The 23,202-nt window shown below is 38.1% G+C and overlaps 1 protein-coding gene across 7 annotated transcripts in view; it reads right to left on the bottom strand.

Annotated features, from left to right (window-relative positions):
* UBR5 (ubiquitin protein ligase E3 component n-recognin 5) overlaps positions 1-23,202 on the bottom strand; it is a 141,958-nt gene that overhangs the window by 92,705 nt on the left and 26,051 nt on the right. For all 7 annotated transcript variants that reach the window (XM_067711586.1, XM_067711589.1, XM_067711588.1 and 4 more), the window contains exons 2-5: positions 10,664-10,708; positions 10,208-10,289; positions 9,660-9,736; positions 8,811-8,930 (exon numbers count right to left, since the gene is read on the bottom strand). In XM_067711586.1, the coding sequence (XP_067567687.1) occupies positions 8,811-8,930; positions 9,660-9,736; positions 10,208-10,289; positions 10,664-10,708 (324 nt within the window). The remainder of the gene's footprint in view (positions 1-8,810; positions 8,931-9,659; positions 9,737-10,207; positions 10,290-10,663; positions 10,709-23,202) is intronic.

Genomic DNA, 23,202 nt, shown 5'->3' with positions numbered 1-23,202 from the left:
GAAAAATGCATATGATTTTCTCCCTAAGCAAATAATACTGGAAACCTGATCAGGTATACTATCCAAGTACACAGCTATTCCTGGCAGACCTTACAGGTATCACAAACTCAAATCTCCACGAGAGGTAGATAGGTTACTAATTTCTAAGTAAAGTCAAGACGACAGGGAAGAGTGGAGAATACCTGCGTATCCATAACATTCAAATTCTTGCCTTTAAGCCAATTTGCAATCTCTGCTACACAAACCCTCACCTGAGGTTAGTTGAAAGACAAAGGTCAAAATATCTCTGGCTTGCCCATTCATTAACCTGACCGTTACCATGGAGAATACCACGTTTTCCCACTTGCACCCGCAGTGCAGGATTTCTTCTATCAGAATCCAAACAATCTGCCAGCTGACCAGCCTCAACTGCTCCTGAACATTCCTCTAACCAGCTTGCTATCCAGAGAAAGAGCAATGTGTTAGACTAAGTATACATTAATAGAGGTTTATTAGTGGTCACAAAAGACAGTACTGGAATCCCCTTTTTATCTATAATTACAGTGAGTTATATAATTTTCAATACTAAACTCAAAAATAATGGAAAAGGGCTTCCCTGGTGGCGCAGTGGTTGAGAGTCCGCCTGCCGATGCAGGGGACACGGGTTCGTGCCCCGGTCCGGGAAGATCCCACATGCCGCAGAGCGGCTGGGCCCGTGAGCCATGGCCGCTGAGCCTGCGCGTCCAGAGCCTGTGCTCCGCAACGGGAGAGGCCACAACAGTGAGAGGCCCGCGTACCGCAAAAAAAATAATAATGGAAAAACCAGTTTCTTCTATCCATACTTCGCTCATCAAATTAATCCTACAATTTGACCCCATCATATAATACTCAAGGTACACAAAGTGACTCCAGTCAACTGAGAAAATCACACTGAGTATGGAATTAATCCACAGCTTGCAACCTTAAAGCCCATGGGTCAAGTCTGGTCCATATACTTGATTGGCTGGTTAAAAAAAATGTACAGCATCAAAAACAAGAAAAGTCCGAGGGCTTCCTTGGTGGCGCAGTGGTTGAGAGTCCGCCTGCCGATGCAGGGGACACGGGTTCGTGCCCCGGTCCAGGAAGATCCCACATGCCGCAGAGCGGCTGGGCCCGTGAGCCATGGCCGCTGAGCCTGCGCGTCCGGAGCCTGTGCTCCGCAACAGGAGAGGCCACAACAGTGAGAGGCCCGCGTACCTAAATAAATAAATAAATAAAATAAAAATGGGGTGTCCACTTACTTTGTCGAAGCCCTACAACCTACTATCTTACCACCTTTTTAGACTGGGGCCAGCTTCAGCTGTTTACAATTACAATGGCCTGCTTGGCTTTTTCCTTTCAAATCCTGTACTATCAGCTCAAATTAAACTCCGAAGGAAATACGGTAGCTCAAACCAATGAAAAGCAGCTTATACCTATCATCCATTATAGCCAGTGATAACAAACAACGGAATAAAGAGACTTTTGATACTAATATTTCCATTTTAAACATCCTATTAAACATAAACTCTCTTTTAAAAAGTATTTATTTATCTATTTTTGGCTATGTTGGGTCTTCGTTGCTGCACGCGGGCTTTTTCTAGTTGCGGCGAGCGGGGGGGGGGGGCTACTCTTCATTGTGGTGCGCAGGCTTCTCATTGCGGTGGCTTCTCTTGTTGCGGAGCATGGGCTCCAGGTGCGTGGGCTTCAGTAGTTGTGGCACTGAATCATTAAATCACTCACTTCAGTAGTCCGGCTTAGTTGCTACACGGCATGTGGGATCGTCCCAGACCAGGGATCGAACCCGTGTCCCCTGCACTGGTAGGCGGATTCTTAACCACTGCGCCATCAGGGAAGTCCAACACAAACTGTCTTTTTTTCTCCAAATAAAGTTGGTGTTCTTGCCCTTAACCTGGTCTGAAATAAGTTTAACAAAAATATCCAGGACATTTTTAAAATATCTCCCAGGATAAATTTCAGTAATTATGAATGGGGAAAAGACAGCAGCTAGAAATACTTAGCACGTAAACCTGCCAATTTAGTGAAAACACCAAAGGGAAAAATATTCAAAGTCCCAGGAATTTTGACTGCTATGTATTCCTAAGAATGATTAGTTATAATAAATGATCAATTCTCAATTATCCATGCTGATGGAAAAGAAAAACAGTACCAGTCATCCCAAAATCTTTCAAATGCATCTCTCAGAGACCACTTGCTCCCTAATTCACAACACTTCTCTGAACCCAAAGGGAGCAAGCCAGGACTCCAAAGGTAAGGGGTTGGGGACCAAGGTCTGTGGGGACAGTCTCTTTCACATATGACTGCATTTGGTAAATTTGCAGATAAAAATCCCCTCTGGGGACTCAAGATCTGTCTGTTCTAGATTCTCTATTACATATAGTAAATTGCAAGCTTCTTTAAAAGTTTATTGTAATCAATACAAATGGGGGAAAAAACTATACAACTCAAGAAAAAAAATTTTTTATGAAGGATAGTATTTTTGACTCTAAAGTTTCTTAATTTACAGAATAACGGATCACAACTTCACTATCAACAAACTGAGAAAAATTTCAGAGAGGCCAAGAGAAACAATCAGCCTTTAATAAGTGCTTACATTTTGTGGACATCTGCAAGACCAAATAAAGGTAAACATATGGCTTAGCCAGTGGGACACTGTGACATTTTTCAAAAGTGCAATTCAGAAACCCAATGCTAAAGAAAGCTTACACAGAGTCCACTGTAGGGGGGAGGGGGAGGGGGAGGGAGACAGAAATACATGAGTCAAACAGGAGTGCAAGCCAGGGTGAGTAAGGGGGACTCAAATTTTAATGATTCTCTCCACATTTTAAAGTCTTAAAATTAGCCCCAACCTTCTTTGGAGTAGGTCTACTGAGGCTTTATTCAAGCTCAAATGTACTACTTTATTATTATATTTGTTACATATGTTATTAGCAAAGTCATAAAATTCCACTACTCTCAGTCATTCTGTCATGCAGTGTATTATAATTGGCTGTATCCAAGTTTTATTTATAAAGAGAAGAGGATTTAAATCTAGGACAATTTGAGCGACATAAACAGCAATGGATTATAAACCATAAAATAAAACAAATATACGAGACCATAATGATATAAATAACTCAATAGAAACAGACATAAGTGGGCAAGGAGGGAAAGTTCTTCTTTACAGTCAAATTTCAGTTAATGAGTACAAAAGAAATAATGAAAAAAGTTTTTAAAAATCACTACTTGGGGAGTTCCCTGGTGGTCCAGCAGTTAGGATTCGGTGCTTTCACTGCCATGGCCTGGGTTCAATCCCTGGTCAGGGAACTGAGATCCCACAAGCCACGTAGCATGGCCAAAAACAAAACAAAAAAATCACTACTTGGCCAACACCACAGTAACAACTAAAGCAAAAAATCACCAATGGATGGTAAAATTAATGAGCAAAAGTATGATGGAAAATAGGATATTTACATAGTCATGAAGTACCTCTCCACAAAATACATACGAATTACAAAGGGGAAAACAGTAACTTTACAGTTGAGAAGTCTGGCAAACACCACCTTAACTAAGTGATCAGAGGTATAACCACCACCAGTGATGAGACATATCAGTACCATGTGCCTCCTGATACGATGCACTGAGAAGGGCACATCATCACTTCTGTGGTATTCCTGCCAGAAATGCATCACCTGCAATACCAATCAAAATCCCAGCAAGTTTTTTTGTGGGTATCAACAAACTGATTCTAAAATTTATAGGGAGAGGCAAAAGACCTAGAATAGCCAACACAATACTGAAGAAGAACAAAGTTCTTTTGACTAACTGACACTACCCAACTTCAAGACTTACTGTAGGGCTTCCCTGGTGGCGCAGTGGTTGAGAGTCCGCCTGCCGATGCAGGAGACACGGGTTCATGCCCCGGTCCGGGAAGATCCCACATGCCGCAGAGCGGCTGGGCCCGTGAGCCATGGCCGCTGAGCCTGCGCGTCCGGAGCCTGTGCTCTGCGGCGGGAGAGGCCACAACAGTGAGAGGCCCGCATACCACAAAAAAAAAAAAAAAAAAAGACTTACTGTAAAGCGACAGTAATCAAGACAGCGTGCTATTGGAGAAAAAAAAATGGACAAATAGATCAGCGGAATAGTAAAAAGAGTCCAGAAATAGACCCCCATAGAGTCAACTGATCTTTGACAAAGAAGCAAAGGCAATACAAAGAAGCAAAGATGGCTGATTCAACAAATGGTGCTGGAACAACTGGACATCCACATGGAAAAAAGACACAGACCTTCACAAAAATTAACTGAAAACTGATCACCGACCTAAATGTAAAATGCAAAACTATGAAACTCCTAGAAGATAACAGAAGAAAATCTGGACGACCTTGGGTTTGGCAATGACTTTTTAGATATGATACCAAAGGCACAATGAAAGAAATAACTGATAAGCTGGACTTCATTAAAATGAAAAACTTTGGCTCTGTAAAAGACACTGTCAAGATAATGAAAAGAAAAGCCACAGACTGGGAGAAAATATCTGCGGGAGACACATCTGATAAAGAAGGCTTATCCAAAATATACAAACAACCTGATGGAAAAATGGGCCAAAGACCTTAAAAGACACCTCACCAGAAAAGATCAACAGCTGGTAAATAAGCATATAAAAAGATACTTCACATCATATGTCATCAGGCAAATGCAAATTTAAAAAACAAGATACTACTACACACCTATTAGAATGACCAAAATCCAGAACAATGACACCACCAAAGGGTGGTAAGGATATGGGGCAACAACAACTCTCACTCATTTCTGGTGGGAATGCAAAACGGTACAGCCACTTTAGAAAACAGTTCAGCAGTTTCTTACAAAACTAAACATATTGTTACCATATGATCCAGCAATCATGTTCCTTGGTATTTAACCCAAAGGAGCTGATAACTTACATCCACACAAAAACCAGGACACAGCTTTATTCATAATGCCAAAACTTGGAAGCAACCAAGATGTCTTTCAGCAGGTGAATGTGTAAATAAACTGTGGTACATCTACACAATGAAATATTATTCAGCACTAAAAAGAAATTAGTTATTAAGCCATGAAAAGACACGGAGGAACCTTAAATGCATACTATTGTACTAAGTGAAGTAAGTCAAGCTGGAAAGGCTACATACTGTATGAATCCAACTATATGACATTCTGGAAAAGACAAAACTAAGAAGATGGTAAAAAGATCAATGGATTTTTAGGACAGTGAAACTACTTGATATGATACTGTAATGGAAGATGCATGTCATTATAAACTTATCCAAACCCACAGAACATACAACACCTAGAGTGAACTCTAATGTAAACTATGGACTGTGGGTGATGATGTGTCAATGTAGGTTCATCAATTGTAACAAATGGACCACTCGGGGTGGGGGGGCGGGGGTACTGATAACAAGGGAGGCTGTACATGTGTGGGGACAGGGAGCATATGTAAAACCCCTGAACCACCTTCTCATTTTTGCTGTGAACCTGAAAACTGCTCTTAAAAAATAAAGACTTTAAAAAAATGCATCACCTGGGTTTAATTGTGAGGAAATAATAGACAAATTCAAACATTACACAAAATAACCAGTCAGTTTTCAAACTCATCAGGGTCTAGAAAAATAAAGATTGAGAAACTGTCCCAGACTGGAGGAAACTACAGAAGCATGACAATAAATGCAATATGGGATCCTGGATTGAATCCTGGAGCAGAGAAATGGTACGCATGGGACAGGCAGTGAAATCTTTATAAACTCTGTAGATTAAGCACTGATAAGTGTTAATTTCCTGGTTTTGATAACTGGACTATGGTTATGTAAAATGTTAAGATTTGGGGAAGTTGGGTGACATTTTCCAACTTTTTAAAGTCAGATTATTTCAAAATGAAATGTTAAATTTAAAAATAAATAAAGAATACAGGATTAGGAACAAATGCCACTACATAAATGTATAAACTAAATAAGGGATCAGCAAACTTTTCCTGTAAAGAGCAGAATGGTAAATCATTTATTTATTAGGCTTTGTAGGCTCATCAGTCTTAGTCATGACAACTCATTTCTACCATCTTAGCACAAAAGCAACCACAGACAGTAAATAAAACATCAAGCATGGCCGTATCTCAGTAAAAATAGGAGGCGCCGGATTTAGCCTGTAGGCTGTAATTTGACAACCCCTCAACTAAAAAAAGAACTAAATTTTAATCTCTAAACAGGTAAAGTTTCACATAGTATCACACATAATTTATTCTTTCTTAAATATAAACTTTTTGCAGATTTATCAAATAAAATGAAAATTCCATTTGTTTATATATATTATTTTCAGAATTCTTTATCATACACTGTTATGTTATGTGTGTGCATAGAACCATTAAAAGGAGATATCTAACATTTTACTAAAAACCAGAGCTATGTTTCCTATGAACAGTTCTAGCACAGAAGGAGCTAAAGGATGCACTCAACTAAATGACCTCCCTCTGACCTCAAATTAAATTTAGTTCGGCATAAAAACAAAAAAGAGAAAATAAGTACCTTGGGACCTCAATTTTTAAATGTAACTTTACCTAGAAATTCAGAGTTAAAATAAAATGTTTAAAAAACATCTTCTCCTTAATTATATTTTCAAACAATTTAATTTGCTTCTAGTTATATTTCTCTGATCAGCCTCTGAACACATATGCTGACTTGACTGATTTGGCATTTATCTAACCATTAAATGAGTAATTTCAGAAAATTTGGCTATTCAAAAATCAAGGTATAAAATGAATAAAATCATCTGGCTTGGAATCTGTATATGATTCCTTTAGTTGACAGCATATCAACTTTAGATAAAATGGAAGAAGAGTTGAGTATCTAGTTTAAAAAGTAAGAACTCTACAAATAATTTTAAAAGTAAAAACAAGGTGCAAAGTTCCAGTTATAAAATAAAGTCATGGAGATATAATGTACAGCATGGTGACTATAGTTAGCAACACTGTACTGCATATTTGAAAGTTGATAAGAGAGCAGATCTTAAAAGTCCTCATCACAAGAAAAACAATTTGTAACTATATATGGTGGTGGATGTTAACTAAATTTCTTGTGGGGATCATTTCACAATACATTTGACCCTTGAACAACACAGACTGAACTGTGTGGATCCACTTATATGTGAATTTGTTTCAATAAATATATTGGAAAAATTTTTGGAGATTTGCAGTGATTTGAAAAAGCTCACAGATGAATCATGTAGCCTGGAAATATCAAAAAAAATTAAGACAAAGGTAGGTCATGAATGCATAAAATATTTATAGACACTAGTTTATGCTTACATAGGCATAAGGTGATATTTAATATAAAATTAATAATGTGTTAGTTTTCTTACTGTTTTACCCCTTTGCTTTCATAGAATTACATTACCATACATAATGTTTCTCTCTCTCTTGGTTGGAGAAACTGCATATCAGCCTATCATAACAGGTAAGCGTGGGGTTTTTTTGTTTTTTTGGTTTTTTTTGCAGTACGCGGGCCTCTCACTGTTGTGGCCTCTCCCGTTGCGGAGCACAGGCTCCGGACGTGCAGGCTCAGCGGCCATGGCTCACAGGCCCAGCGGCTCCGTGGCATGTGGGATCTTCCCGGACCAGGGCACGAACCCGTGTCCCCTGCATCGGCAGGCGGACTCTCAACCACTGCGCCACCAGGGAAGCCCAGCGTGGTTTTTTTTTAGTGTAACAATGTTTCTAATACTATATGATGAATATGACTATATATATCATGTGATACTATATGCCATAAAGTTTTTATACCAATTCATTCATTAGTGTATAGGTTAGGCTACCATGAGGTAATCATGCTGCTGCTGCTTTGCTATCAATTCATGAATCACTATACCTGTAAATAAATACGAATTTTTCACATTATCTCTTCCTTTTTGATGTCTAGTGTTAGTAATACATATAACATCTAGAGTTTTGTATCATATAGGACATATAGGTAATGACAGACAATTCATCTTATAAACAGATGATGTAAACTTACGGTATCAATAAGTACAGTACTGTTAATATATTTTCTCTTCAGGATTTTCTTAATAACATTTTGTTTTCTCTAGCTTACTTTATTATAAGAATACAGTACATAATACATATAACATACAAAATATGTATTAATCACCTGTTTACGTTAATGGTAAGGCTTCCAGTCAACCCGAGGCTATTAGTAGTTAAGTTTTGAGGGAGTCAAAAGTTACAAGTGGGTTTTTGACTGTGCAGAGGGTCAGTGCCCCTAACCCCTAGATTGCTCAAGAGTCACACATATATACAAATACTGAATCGTTATGTTGTACACTTGAAACAAATATAATGTTATGTGTCAAGTATACCACTATAATGTTTTTAAAGTAAAAACTTCGTTAAAGGCTTTAAAGTTCAGTTACATAATCGTTTCAAGCCTCACTAAATTAATTCAGAAAGAACTACTGTATTCGAACACTAGAAAGAAATGTTAGATTTTTTTTTACCCAAGAATTAGTCACAAATGAGACCAAAGATAGTATCACTGAAAATTTTTAAATAACATAAATGACACGATAAATGCATGCAGTCATTATACACTTTTAGAAGGACAAAAACCTAGGTTAGCTGTGATTAGCCTATGTGGGTTTTTTTATCATGGTGGCTCACCATGAGCGACAGGAGCCCCTGCTCAGAGTTCAGGAGTTCCCTCACTCCATCGCTGGATAACTCTGAAATGAGCACTCACAGAGCAATAACCCAGACCCGCGGATGCCATCTTCTGACCACAACTTACCCCAGGGTGTTGCCTGCCAGCCTGCCCAGAGTCTCGGAACCTGAGAGAAACCACGGGGAGTCGCTTGTCCTACCAGGCCTCGATGTCCTCCCTGCCCCCGAATTGCTATTCAACTTTGACCTGGGAAAAAAACAAAAGGTAGAAAAATCACAGAACAGTCCCAAAATCCCTAGGAACAAGCCAGGCCTCACTACTCTGGGACTTACTGTGGTACAATATCAGCCTAACAATTCTCTGATTATTGTTACTGAATGGATACTTCAGATCAAAGAGCAAACCTAACAATTTCTAGCCTCATAACAATCCAGTTCCTGTTTGAAACTGTTTTCACGGTTTAACTGCAAATGAATTGTTCCTTAGATTTTTTAAAGTAATCATATTTTCCTTAGAAGCAGTCAACTGAAAGTCATCATACATTATCTAGCAACCTTTTTTATATGACGTCACTTATAAAGGCCAAAATTTTAAAGACTCCGTCATTTTCAAATTGAGCTACTTGACTTGGGAATATTAAAAGGGAAAAAACATGATCCGAAAAGTCAGTTCACTCAAAGAGCCAGATCTGTCTTGGGCCCTACCACATACACATCATTCTTCTGGTAATCTATTTCTGTTAAGTGATCACTGACTCCTCTGCTACGTTTAATGCAAATATTTTAGCTATAAATCACTGCTTGCATAAAAATTAAAATCAAACTACAAAGTAACCATTTCACTCTATTTTAAGCATCTCCTTTTCTACAATGCCTTTTTTTTTAATTTGAGGGTTCCCAAAAATCAAAACACAGGTGTAATATAATACCTTTAAGAGCTAAATATTTATTAAATGGAAAGGACATAATGTCTTACCCATCATTATTGTCAGGTTTACCCAATTCCAATCGGTCTGGCTGTACTGAAAAACCAATCCTGCAAACTCTACCATCCTAGAAGCAAAGAAAATAGAAGAAACTTCCAAAGTAAAAATGTGTATTAAAACTTGAATTTATTCAACAAACAAATTATGTACCTATCACTGTCAATTCAGAAGGCAACAAATAAGCTCCCTTCTAGAAGGCACTCACACCTGAGCTGGGGAAGTATGGTTTGTATACATTATCATAAAACCAGTAAAAATAATTTAAAATATCTCCATCTAACAGAATTCAGAGTAAGGAAATGACTAGATATCAGGAACTTCTCCATTCTCTTACTAACTAGTTTCAACCTCTAGTAAATCATTTAAGCCTTCTCTGGGCCAGAGGATTTATACAATTAGGAAACGGAACTGGGTGGTCTCTGGAAGAACTACTGCAAGAAACTGCTGTTTTCCACGGTTGAAAAGGAAGACACATGATGATGCACAGCTGTATTTTAACATCCATTTTCATTTCTCTACCCTAGAGTAAACGGTTTACCTCAAGAAGAAAGGCAGCATGATTTGGGCCCACCACACACTGTTTAATGGTAGCCTGTTCCAACACATTCAAAGGGGGATGGCTGGGAAATAAAGAAAAGTATGCAAACAAAATTATTTTTTAAATGGCAAATGCATCCTAGGGTTTTTTAGAAAATCCAATTAACAAAAGAAAAAAATTGCTAGTAAAGCCTGTTTTAAAAAACTAATATTTACATATTTTAAAGGAATAATTAAGAAAAGTATTATATCTACACAGTCATTATAGCTCTTTGGTATGGCAGAGTTTTTAAAAATCAGTATGAATACCAACTATAATTCAAATGAATGCAACCCATAAAAATTTGATAGTTAGATTAAAATTTTCTTAATAGCTGCTGCCTAAATATGAGTACTTTTTCCTAATTAAAACAAAATCATTCTTTTTAGGAAATGTAAAATATCTTAAATCTCTTACCTGTTTAAATTATATTTGTTCAGTTTCTCTGAAACTTCCCGTAACCTTTAAAAACAAAACAAAACATGAATAAACCACATGTACAAAGCCTTTGTAAGCAAAACAGTTCTGATTTGGTGATCTCTAACAGTAGCATACAAAAATTTTACTAAGCAAGAATGTTTTTTATATTATCTTTGATTTCTGTCCCAGAAAAGATCACAAGTCAACCCTGCAGTTGCCTTCCCTCACCACCTCATTTGCAACTTCAGTCATCATCATCTTAGTATTTTACAGACGAGGAAACTGAAGCTTCTAGAGTTTATTTAGAAAACCAGCAGTAGAACTGGTACTTGAACCAACGCCCAATGGAAAGCCAGTTTTTAAACACCATACTACATATGCCAAGAGACTCTTGAATGTACACGTACATGATGAAATGAAAATATTTGGGAAGCACATATATATTAAGAATTTAATATAAAGAGACAGAAACAATGCAAAAGCCAAATTGGCTTAAGGTGAGAATAGTCTCAGAAGTTCTTGAATCACCTTGTGACACATAATTGTACAAATTAAAACCCATATCTATAAAATAAGGATAACACCTCACATTTTTAAGAGTATTGAATATGCTTAGAAAAATCTCAAAGGGCTGTGTAACAGAAAGATATTAACTCATGTTATCTATTATGATTTTGCTGTTTCTCTCAAAGAAACAGTCTTGAATTAATATAAAATATTGTAATACTCATTTAAATTGGGCACTTTTGTCAACCTAAGGAAGCCATTTTATAATACAAAGATGTATTCAAATGTAGAGATTTTAAGAGTTCAATTCTATTAAATTACCAAAACAAATGCCTTTGAAAACTTTTCCAGAAATTATTCTCTTAAAAATAAACTGAGCATTTTAGGAACAACAGGGGAAAAAATTAGAACAGTAAATCAACAGGAAATTCCATAAGTTTTGCTTTCTAGAGAGTGACAAAAATACATGAAATCAAATTTCAATCATTCGTCCTAACAGACGAAAGTGGTATACATACTCAAAATTAATCATGCCTTAAAGCCAGTTTAGGATTTAAAAGCTACCACCAATCATATAACATATGGCCAAATAATCTAATTATTTTGATAAAGAGATTCTAATAGGAGCCAGTTGTCCTTCAATTTTACTTTATCCAGTAAAGTTCTAACCACTGTTCAACGATGAGTAGTATCTTTCAAACACTAAAATATGCATAAGCAAATGTCCAACACTAAATCGTATTTCTAAGCAAAAATAACTTTCAAATGATGCCATATTTAATTTGTCTACCAAGAAGTAAATACTCACTAGTGATTTTATTCTCACTTCCAAAGAATAACATCAGATCATGTGTGACTTGGCCCTCAATAAAATACATTTTCATTTTTCTAGCCTTTCATTAACAAAAATGTGTCTTCTTCAGTCCTGTAAAGTCAAGCTTTTTGACCAAATCCCAGTTTGCTCATTTATAAGGCACATATCTGTGTTTCAAGGCAAGATAAAACACCATAAGAATAATGCACTGTGGAACTCATGAGCTCTGAGAGAAGGCTGACTAGAAAATGGGGAGAAGAAAATAGACTAGGAGGCTCCAAACTGAGAGGCTCCATTCTGGGCAATAACAACAGCCCTGAGAAGACCCAGAGCAGAGGCAGGAGTTCTCATTCTCCTCAGCCCACACTGACTATGAGTAATTTATAAAACTCCTCACCAGACTACAGACTAGAGCCAGACTGTGAGAAAAGACTAAGAAAGGTTTTATTTCCCAAAAGCCATAGTAGTGACACTTTCGAAAGATAACTTGTTCACCAGCATACAACTAAACCCATTCATTTCCATTCCTTTTTTCTTAGCCCAACACTGTCTCTAGCGTTTTCACAAAGAATACGGCGGGGGGGGGGGGGGGGCACAAAACTTGTCAAAGCTTTTTTCAAAGCTGGACAATAACTGAGATTAAGAATTAAATGATGCTTTCATGGCTCCAAATATCATTCCAGGCAAATAATATCTATAAAACTAAAGTAAGGTTTGAGGATATCAAGATGCTAGAAAATAACAAGTCAAGAACTCAAAAGCAAATTTCAGGTTAGGAAGGGGACAGAAGAAATGTTTACTGACATCAAATTTTCTAATATTAAAAATCATGGTGGGGGCTTCCCTGGTGGCACAGTGGTTGAGAGTCCGCCTGCCAATGCAGGGAACACGGGTTCGTGCCCCGGTCCGGGAGGATCCCACATGCCGCGGAGCGGCTAGGCCCGTGAGCCATGGCCGCTGAGCCTGCGCGTCCGGAGCCTGTGCTCCGCAACGGGAGAGGCCACAGCGGGGAGAGGCCTGCGTACCGCAAAAAAAAAAAAGAAAAAAATCATGGTGGACTCCATCTGAAATGTACACCCATTTGTACTGGAAATAATACCCAATGGATAGCAAGAAATCTGGGGTTTACTCCCAGCTCATCTACTACCAACTGGGTTCATTTAAGCCCACTAAGTTTCCGGTCTCATCTACGTGAAGAAAGACTAATAGTCCTCTCTGGTTCTTTTCAGTCCTGAAATTGTTATGAATGTATGAAAAGCAAATATATCAATGGAAGATATTTATGTAATGTTTATATGGAAATAGCACTTACTAACTGTCATATTCAATTTCATCTTACCCATCTGAAACTTTCACACACAAATTAATTTTACATGGACACTTAGAATATTTCCCCAAATATCAAATTTGTTTAATTTCTTAAATTCAATCCGCAAAATTTACAGAAAATGTATCATTTTTCCAAATCTCAAGATAGTTATCATGACTAAATTGGCCCCATACACATTAGTTTACACAGATCCCAGATAACAGTAACAAAGAAACCTTCAAGCAAAGGGGGAAAAAAAATGGTACTAACTATAAAATAAGGAGTACTTTGTTCCCCTTTACATTATAGAGTCTTCAGCAGACATGTAAATCCCAGAACCGCAGGCCACTGATCATATTCATTTAAATTTACTGAGTTACTAAATGTCTCTACAAAAGTATTAGGCACTCATCTAATTTAAAGGATCTTCTTCCAAAAGCTTACAATGCTTCAAGTTATTAACTATATTTCCTCTCACAGCGATATTAACAAGTTTTCCCTGTTTTTAAAGTAAAATCTAAACCACCCTACAGCTCACCAAATTCCATTTCAGAATAAATCTTTACATGTGATTGTGAAGGAAGACAATTTTAAGAACACAGCATAACATTACAAAATAACCTAACTCAGCATTTAATCTCATTTCAGAGACAGGCAGGAAAGCCTTTGTGAGGTGGCTATAACACACAATGGATAGGTAAGCAGTGAGCTTCTGACAATCCTTAGTACTCCTACACCAAAGATTTATTCTATATTCTGATTCAATAACCTATTTCATTCCTTCACATTTATAGACATTTTACAGATTGAGAGGCTGGAATTTTTTTTGACCACCAAGGTAAGGTAACAGCAAATTGATGTTAATAGAGAAATCAGTATAACAGTACTTGCTAGAGGGTAACGTATCTCATAGCTGCCCTTGAAATTCCCTACAATTTCAGTCTCATTTCCCCCAAATTTAACCTTATAATTTCAAAGATTAGTCATCTTTTGATGACCCTCAATTGACAGTAGCACTTAACACAGGTTCTTTGGTTTTACAATTCCCTGCCCTAATCCTAAATCCCCTGCCATCTGTTCAGACACACACACCCCTAAAATGAAACCTGTTAAATTCCCAGCTAAATTTCTAAAGGTAAAAAGTTTAGGTACATCTGGATTCCTAAAAGGCTCCAATTCTCCAGGACATAAGGATATTCCTGACAGCCCACCTTCTACAAGATGATCCTTTTGCTATCCCTGGAACTGTAAGATCAGGCATACCCACCCACGTTTCACGTGTATCAGTACTCATTTTAATGGCAGAAAGTGGCATAATCTGCCCCCAGTATATTTCCTCCAGGAACATTATTATTATTTCAGGCCCAGCTCAAATGCTACCTCCTCCATGTGCTTTTCTGGTAGCTCTGATTTTCTTCCTACATAAATCTACAGCTTCTCCCTCACAAAGGACCTTTACCGTCTACTTGACATTCTACGGTCATTTGTGTTTCAATCTGAGCTACCTTCAGACTTTAAGCAAAGAAGAGATAAAACTTACCAAGTATTTCCCCACTCTTCCACTTCTTTAGATAACAGTTCCAACAGTGAAAAATGTACAATTATACTTGTTACAATACATTTCAGAGGCAGAAAAGATTCCTGATCTTCAACTCAACAAAACTACTCCTTAGGTCTTCCACCTCAAATTGAAGTTTAGAACAAGCAAGAAAAGTGTGAATATACAGATTTCTTTTAGGATAGTCGCCCATATAAATCTTGTAAGCAGACTAGTTAACACAGCGAAAACGTTTAATAACTCACCACTCACCAATAATCATATTAGCAAACTACCTTTACAGTGACCTCACTCTACTCTCTAGATAACCATCCATGGAATAAAACTTTTACAGATCCATTTTGGAGTATAGGGCTTAATAATCCATACAAAGAAACAACAGCCAGTCAGTGAAAGGTTACCTACAACACTAAATCATAGACTCCTGCAGAAAACGTCTTAAAGATCACCTCTTGTCATCCATGTCAGAGAAGGCAGGTATTGCCAAAATGCAAATGTACCCAGACCACCTTCTTGCAGAAGAAGAAATACTGCAGGAATATTTCTGGCATTTCTCCAAGAGCAAACTATCTAAAGTTTAAAACTTAAAACTGAAGAAGCAATCAAAGGGCACTTTTTTCCCCCCTCTTGGAGCAAAGACTATGTTACTAGATAGATGGCAGAGAGAGGCGCCAAACCCACCTCCAACCACAGAACATGGTCTTTCCACTATATCTTCATGCACTTTCCTGAGTATAGGAAGTCCGTCCACAACACTGTTCTTTTATACAAACTACTGCACCACACTATATATACTGCCCCTCTGAAATCATTCCTAGCATGCCAACTATCCACATCATCAACAATAACAATAAATTCAAGCTATCACATGATGGTCCTGCCTGGCAGCCACTGTAATGTGAGAAAAGGATGTACTTTGGGCACAGCTGTAGAGGGCATTTTGAGATGGTCATTTACTTGTGCCAGGCACATTCCCACCCCCACCAGCAAACTGAAAGCCTGGACCTAGCTTATTCAATCCACTACAGTGGGCATCCCAACCCCAAATCCCTTTTCACACAATCCTGGAGCAAGCCACCTAAGATATGCTCAAAGGAGAGGCCCTTGCAGGCGTCTTGGGTGTAAAATGGAAGAAAGTCAACTGAGTCTCCTCCTCATGCTGCACTGTGGATTTGTTTATGTGTGGACGAGATAAAGGCTTTCAGCCCACCTACCCACTCTGCGTTGTGACGTAAAATATTAGCAGCTACCTTGACCCATGGGTCTGAGGATGGCTGGGAAGAGCCTGGAGGGATTAGGGTTGCCTTGGCCGAAACAAGAAGCACCAGCAGATTAGGGGTGATTCCCTTCATCTGTGTGATTATGAAAGACTCTCATTGTAGGTCTGAAATTTAACTTCAAGACATTCTATTTTCAGATACATTTTTAAAAATCCATTTTGTACTGCTTCTAAGTGAATTTAACCCTGATCATGGGTTCCCAACTTCAGGATTTCTCAGGAATCGGGGATGGGGGGGAGGGTGGCTAATGAGAGAAACAATATAGTTGTTTAGACAACACACACAGAGAAGAAAAAAATCACTACACCAAAACTCAACAAGTGATGGTTTCTAAAAGGTTGGTTAGAATGGAGAATCTGAAACCCTATTAATGAACTCTTAATACTGTTAATACTAAAACCCCCTGGTCTGTCTTGCACTCTGAATAAATTTACCCCCATGCATGATTCTCTTTAGATGTAAAATGGTACAGCAATGTAGCATAACATAGCATAAAGCATATGAAAAATTTAATCCTGCCCTCCTGATAGTATTAGTACCCATGAGGAACTAAATGTTTATCATCTCAATAGGGGAGGGGGAGGCAGTAGAGGCAAGGATCAGAAAGAACCTCTTTAAGATTTATATGCAAAAGCTATAGTCAATTACTAAAAGGGGTGAGGGGGGAGCCTTAAGGAGAAGTCACAAACTGCCGCCCTACAGATGTACACGTGATACTGAATCACATGGCATTTTAAATTGTTTAAAGACTGTTAAAGATTCTTGGCCAACATGTAAAACTGGAAAATTTCAGACAGATTTTCAGATTTCTAGCTTCTCTTGAAAAATGAGATCCAGCAACCAAGCTTATATTGCCTAGTGGTGACTAGAGGTGCCCTTACCTGCCCAGCACCTGTAGGCATTTGAGTTTGAGACCACTGATAGAGAAGATTATTCCTCCCACACTCTAAAAAAGGACATTTCCTTGGTGAAGAGTAATCTGTTCAGTTTTATAATGCAAATCCCAGCTTGTAAGTTGATCCCTAATATATCTTTGCTTAGACATAAGTCTTAACCACATTTTATTTCTTTAAATTTGACTTGACAATTTCTCACTTTTTTGCCCACCCAAGAAAAAATGGTGCCAGGTAGCAAACATCTGACTTTACTTTTAAGAGACCCCAAGTCACACAATGATGACTTTTGTAGAGGAAAAAACCCATCTGTCAGCTTCCTGAATAACCAGTTATAGGTAGGACTTATACATACTTTGTGCTATGGAGAGAACAAATACCAGTTTATAAAATGTGTTCCTTTTACCCTAAATAAATAATACAGGACATTCAGCTTCAAGATACATTCAAGACCAAAAAACAGAAGTTTCTAAATAAATACTGTAAACTGAGAAAATGATACAAATTTTAAATGGGAAATTCTTTTAATTCTTCCTCCTAGAATGGTTTTCAGTTGAAACTGCTCAAAGATTTCTATAAAACTAAGATGAGAAAATTCATGTTATAGAAACACTCTGAAACTATCATAGAAAAAAGACATTATACTTACAAATAATTTCTTCCCTTAACACAGAAAATATTCTGGTTAGAAATTCCTATATAGTGCCATAAATAACATCTTTCATAATAAAATGAAAAAGAGACCAAAATCCCAAACTACTGTGCCATTTGAAAGATAAACACATCTCTGAGAAACTAAATGCTGAACACAAGAAAATGAGTCATTTTCCTTTAAAGCAAAACCAACTGTGTTATTTTCAGCTCCATTCAAAACAGGAAAAGGAAAATACACATGCCAAATGGACAAGAAATTCGGTAGGAAAAGATAAAAGATATGGCCTTTATACATTAATTCTTCTTGATAATTTCCTAAGTATTTCTGTCTCATCTAATTTCAACTGCTTAACAGTAAGACCATACATATGTACAAGACTCAACCTTGGTTAACTTGTGTGCTAACAGGGTGAGAAGACTTCCTTTAGTGCTCCTGTCCAAAAAGTGTAGCATCCAGCCAAAATTTCAAGAGAAAAGTCTTGGTTTTTCTTCACCCTTAGGCCATAGCCACATTCTGAATATCTGCAACATCAAACCCAATTTTAACTCTACATACAAATCAAAGGTCTCATGAGATAACTGACACACTTTGTAATATAAATACCACCATTTGGCAAGGTATTCAGTCCTTGAGATAGAACTCTAAACTGAAAATACCTGTGATGAAATCTGATTTTTCCATAAAACAAGACAATTAGGAGGTTAGGTTCCTGACCAAGGATCTTGATGCCATTAAATTCAGGAAAGCGTCTTTAAATGACAGATACTGGGATGGCTTCTTGTTGTCCTTTTAACATCGAAGATGAAACGGCAGTTTTACTGCCTCTGAAACGGTCATTTTACATTCCTGAGCTGCCATTCCATCTGCCCTGGGAACAAGAGGCAGCATGGTGGAGTGGGAAAAGAATGGGCTGTGGTGTCGGACTAACAAACCTGGGTTCAACTCCATCCCTTCCATTAATTGGCTCTGTAACCTTGGGCAAGCTTACTTTAACCTCCCAGAGCTTGGAAGGTATCTTGGTCTGTTAAATGGAGATAAAACCACTTGTCTGGTAGGACTGCTATAAGGATTAAAGGTAATTTTGTAATGTACCTTGGAAAGAGCCAAGCACTTAAACATTCAATAAATGGCAGCCATTAGCATTATTACTGAACTATATTTTTCATCTTTGGATAGCTTGCTCTATATATTGCTGCTTCAAATCTGCCAAGTTCTAGCTTGAACCGGTTGCCAAACTAAATAGGGCCCAATTTGAATCTGGAGATCTTGTAGGAACCCGAGGAACCAGAGAATGACAGCTAAGTCTGGGAATTCTTGGAACCAGAAATCCGTAGACGGACTCTAACTCTGTGTATTTTGCGCATGGGTTGTTATTTCACAAGAGTGAGAGATTCCTTCTCTTCCTGCCCCTACTACCTCCAATCTCATCTCCTCACTCTTCCTGGGCACTCTATACCCCAAATCTCACTATACTCTCCTAAGTCCTTCACTAGATTATACTCACAAAGTACTCTTTTCTTGGAGGGGAGAGGGGGAGGGCACGCCTCGCAGCTTGCTGGATCTTAGTTCCCCAAACAAGGGACTGAACCCAGTCCATACAGATCACCAGGGAGCGCCTTATTTTATTTTTTTTGTACACATCTATTCCTTCAGCCTAGAATAAACTATACCCCACTGCCTTCTACACGTCTATAGCTACTAGTCCCTGGAGGGTAGGCTGAAAGAACCTGTTGGAAACGTTAACTTACCTTTCACTCCAGGCTAAACTAGGCATTTCTCTGAGTCCCCTGGGGCATACTTCCTTCCACAGTACTTATGCTGTAACTACTTGTTTGATGAAATATTTGTCTCTTTCACGGCTTGACAAACTCTATGAAGGCAAGAACCGGGTTTTACTAATTTCTAAATCCCCAGCACCTGACAGCTGATGGATGGGTGGCTGAACAAATGAATGGGCATTCATGTCCCTGCTCTAAGTCCTACACTGCTTCAAAATAGTGGATTTGCAGCTTTTTTATTCTTTTCATAGTCATTCTAAAGATTTTTAGCTGTTCTGCTATGAGGCCAATATTATGAGACTAGGTTTTTTAAAACACACCAAAGGAATATTGTCCTACAAAATAACCCCACGGAGGTTCTACCCCAAATCAAACGGTCCTACAATATTAAGAAGAGTTTTTTACTTTAACTTTTTTTAACTTTGTTTGAGAATCATCCCCAGAAAGAGTTTACCAGACAGACTAGGAAATCACTCGGTACTTCACAGCTGGGGATACTCTCCCAGTCCCGCCACTTAGAAGACAGTCTTGTTCCTCCCCCCATCCCTCCCTCCTCCCCCTCCTCCGTGGCTTAATCTGGGTTGCGTTAAGGAAATGTACTGAAGGGGCCAAAAGGAAGCTGGAAGCAAAGGGAAGAGAGAAAGCAAGCTCATCAGGAAGCAAAAGTACAGATAAAAGTCTGTGTGCAACTCGCCTGTATAAGTGCCTGAAACTGATAACATGAGTCTAACTGGCTAAGCACCTTAAAGTGCAAACTAGAGAAAGTCTAATTACTGGACATCTACTGGCAAGTAATGCAATAAAATATTCCAACATTTAATGCTGTGCCAAAATAGGAAGAATTGGATATAAATACCCATAATTAATTTTTTATTTGTTTGGGGTTTCTTTTTTTTTTTTTCGGTTGTTCAGCCAATCATCAGCATTGTAGCCATGAAAAGGCAAAGTTAGTGCCAACCAAGTTCTACCTAGATACCCAAAAGAACCCTGGGTTTTGAGTCTCAGCTCCACCATTAAAACGGAGCGTGACCTTGAATAGGTCATTTAACATCTCCTGCTCTCATGTTTCCACCTCTGCCAAAAATGATGCTTACCATATCTGCTTCACAGAGTTGTTTTAAGAATTGGATAATATGTCACATGCGAAAGTAATGTGTACCATCTGAAATAACAGTGTCTAAACCTGGCTAATCATCCACTGCCTAAGGAATATTTTAAAAGACGTATTACCAGACCCCACCCAAACCTACTAAATCAGAAATCTCCAAATACAAGACTCAGTAATTTATATTCTGGCTAAATAAATTATGGCACATTCATAAAACGTCTCTGGAAGGAATAACATTTAGTCACCTATGACGAAAGGAAGTAGGCAGCTAGGAAACAGATCAGGGAGGGAAGCTTTTCACTGAGTGCCAATGTACACTTTTTGAATTTAAATCACATATTATCAACTCAAAATTAAAAAAAAAAAATTTCTAAGCAACCCAAAGTGATGATCAACTAAGTTTGGAAATCACTACTCTAAAATACCACGAATACATGCAAGGACTGCTTAAAACAGTCACAAGATTAATAGTCCATTTAGGGAGATATTAAAAACCCTACTATTTCAAGTTCTGGAAATGTTGCTTAGGATAGCCCCCTCTTAGAAATTCACAATCCAAATACCTCTATTAGATTCTGATAAGTCCTAAAATAAAGAAACATGTTTACGCTTAATCCTGTGTTTTTCAAACTGAAGTGAACACTGTTTGGGAAACACTAAACATGGAACACAAACAGGCCATTCTTTCTAGTAAGGTCTTAGGGAACCAGAGGACACTGATCTGAAATCTAAGCTCCCAGAAGTAATAGCCCCAAACCGTGGAGGGGACCTAGCACAGAGAAGCCCTCCCCCTCCAAAAGGTAGAGCCCAGTAGTGACAAACTACCTTTCCTCTCTTTTTTCTTTAACTAAACAAAACTGATTTCCCTATTTTCTTACTGGGATTAAAAAGATAAACCGTATAAACAAACAATCTTACTGTGCCTAAAATTATATTGTTAACATATATCTATAGCAATTTTTTTAACCAAATAACATGGCAACAGCATTTTTATTCCTTTAAGTAGAAAAATTAAAGATCTTTAACTATGATTCAAAATCATCTACATTTAGGAGACAGCAATAGATTTCAATATTTCCCTTCTACAGTATAAGCAGAACTTCCTGGGCATCTTTATTCCCACAAAGCCAGACTAACCAAGTGGGCTTTACAATCAAATTGTCCAACAACCTTGCTTATTACCTGGCGCATGATCATCAGTGTACCCAGAGCGGGTCTGAAAGCTGTATCAAATAAATGGCTTCTCTGAAATCTGCACCTACTGGGGTTCTTAACACTGGGTCTCTAATTCAGAGATCCAAATCGAAGTCATCAAAAAAAGGTCAAACCTACAAACCACCACAGTCAAATTTAAGGGCTTACCAGATCCCTTTTGTTTTTATCATTATGGCACACAAAAAAACACAAATGTCTCCCCTCTGGCAACACAGCAACCATAGCAAAGGGTTGGCTTCCCCCACTACCAATAAATGGGATCCACCAGTAAATGTTTCCAATTCTTCACCTTACAGTAAGTACTCAACCCAATAGAAGTAGATTCAACAGGCAGTCTCTGATTTACAGATTGACATTACTGATAAAGAGGGCTCTCATCCCATCTCAATCCCCACTCTGTATCGGCCAACCACTTAAACAAAAACCAAACACACACACAAAAAACGTGGTGCTTTTAGGTAGCGTGTGGATAATGATGTTAGAGAGCTAAGCCTGGGAATGAATATAAAGGACATTAGCCCATCTATCTGCCAATCCCTAATTATCATCCCCAGGCTGCTGGTATTTTCCCCTGGTTCGGGGTGGTTTTGGGGTTTTTTTTTTAACCTGAAAATCACTTCCTAGTCATAGATACAATATTCTCAATATTTCAGCATCAGGCTCTAACAAGTTTATTGGTTTAATCCTCTCTTCATAACTAACTTCAACCTCCTGAAAAAGGAAGATAGTAGAGCGGCACTCCTGTAATCACCACCATCTCAGATTGTCCTAGCAAACATTAGGTCAGAACAGCAATGTTTGCAAAACTCAGCTACCATCATCATAGCTACAACATAGCTACGTACAGTGTAGCTCTCCTGGTTCCCTCAAAAAAAAAATTGGCATCTGTAGTGTTTACAGAGCAAAACAGTTAACAAACCTAACAAAATGGAACCAGTCTACAATGAGATTACTATCAATAAATATTATCAATTCACAGTAGGACTCTAAAGTTGCTTTGTCCCCGACTAACTTCTCTACACCTCCTTTCTTCTCTTAGCACTGAGCACTCTGTCAAGTTCGATGTGGGTAGTTAGTGAAAAGGTCTTCCATAGGTTTGGGTGGGACTGTTCCCTCCACTTTCCTTTCCATCTAAAGCTGAAAAAAGTAAAGTGAGTAAAACTAAAACAAACAGAAGGAACAAGATGCATCGACATAAGATATGTATCAATTAACAAATACTGACTGTGTATTACGTGCAGGTATGCAAATCAGCAGGATGGAAGAATGGCTGGAGTAGAGTTGGTATACTGTGCTCACTCTGGAAAACCTCTTCCACTCTATATATACAGCCATGAAAGATGACCGTAAAAGAGAAATCCAAAAGACAAAGCTGAGATCAAATAAAAGATAAACATCTCCACAGAAGGGAAATGATGC

Source organism: Pseudorca crassidens, chromosome 17, assembly GCF_039906515.1.
Source record: "Pseudorca crassidens isolate mPseCra1 chromosome 17, mPseCra1.hap1, whole genome shotgun sequence".
In the NCBI taxonomy this organism is placed as follows: domain Eukaryota; kingdom Metazoa; phylum Chordata; class Mammalia; order Artiodactyla; family Delphinidae; genus Pseudorca; species Pseudorca crassidens.
The sequence above is the reverse complement of the archived record's forward strand: the minus strand, read 5'-3'. Positions and strand labels throughout refer to the sequence as shown.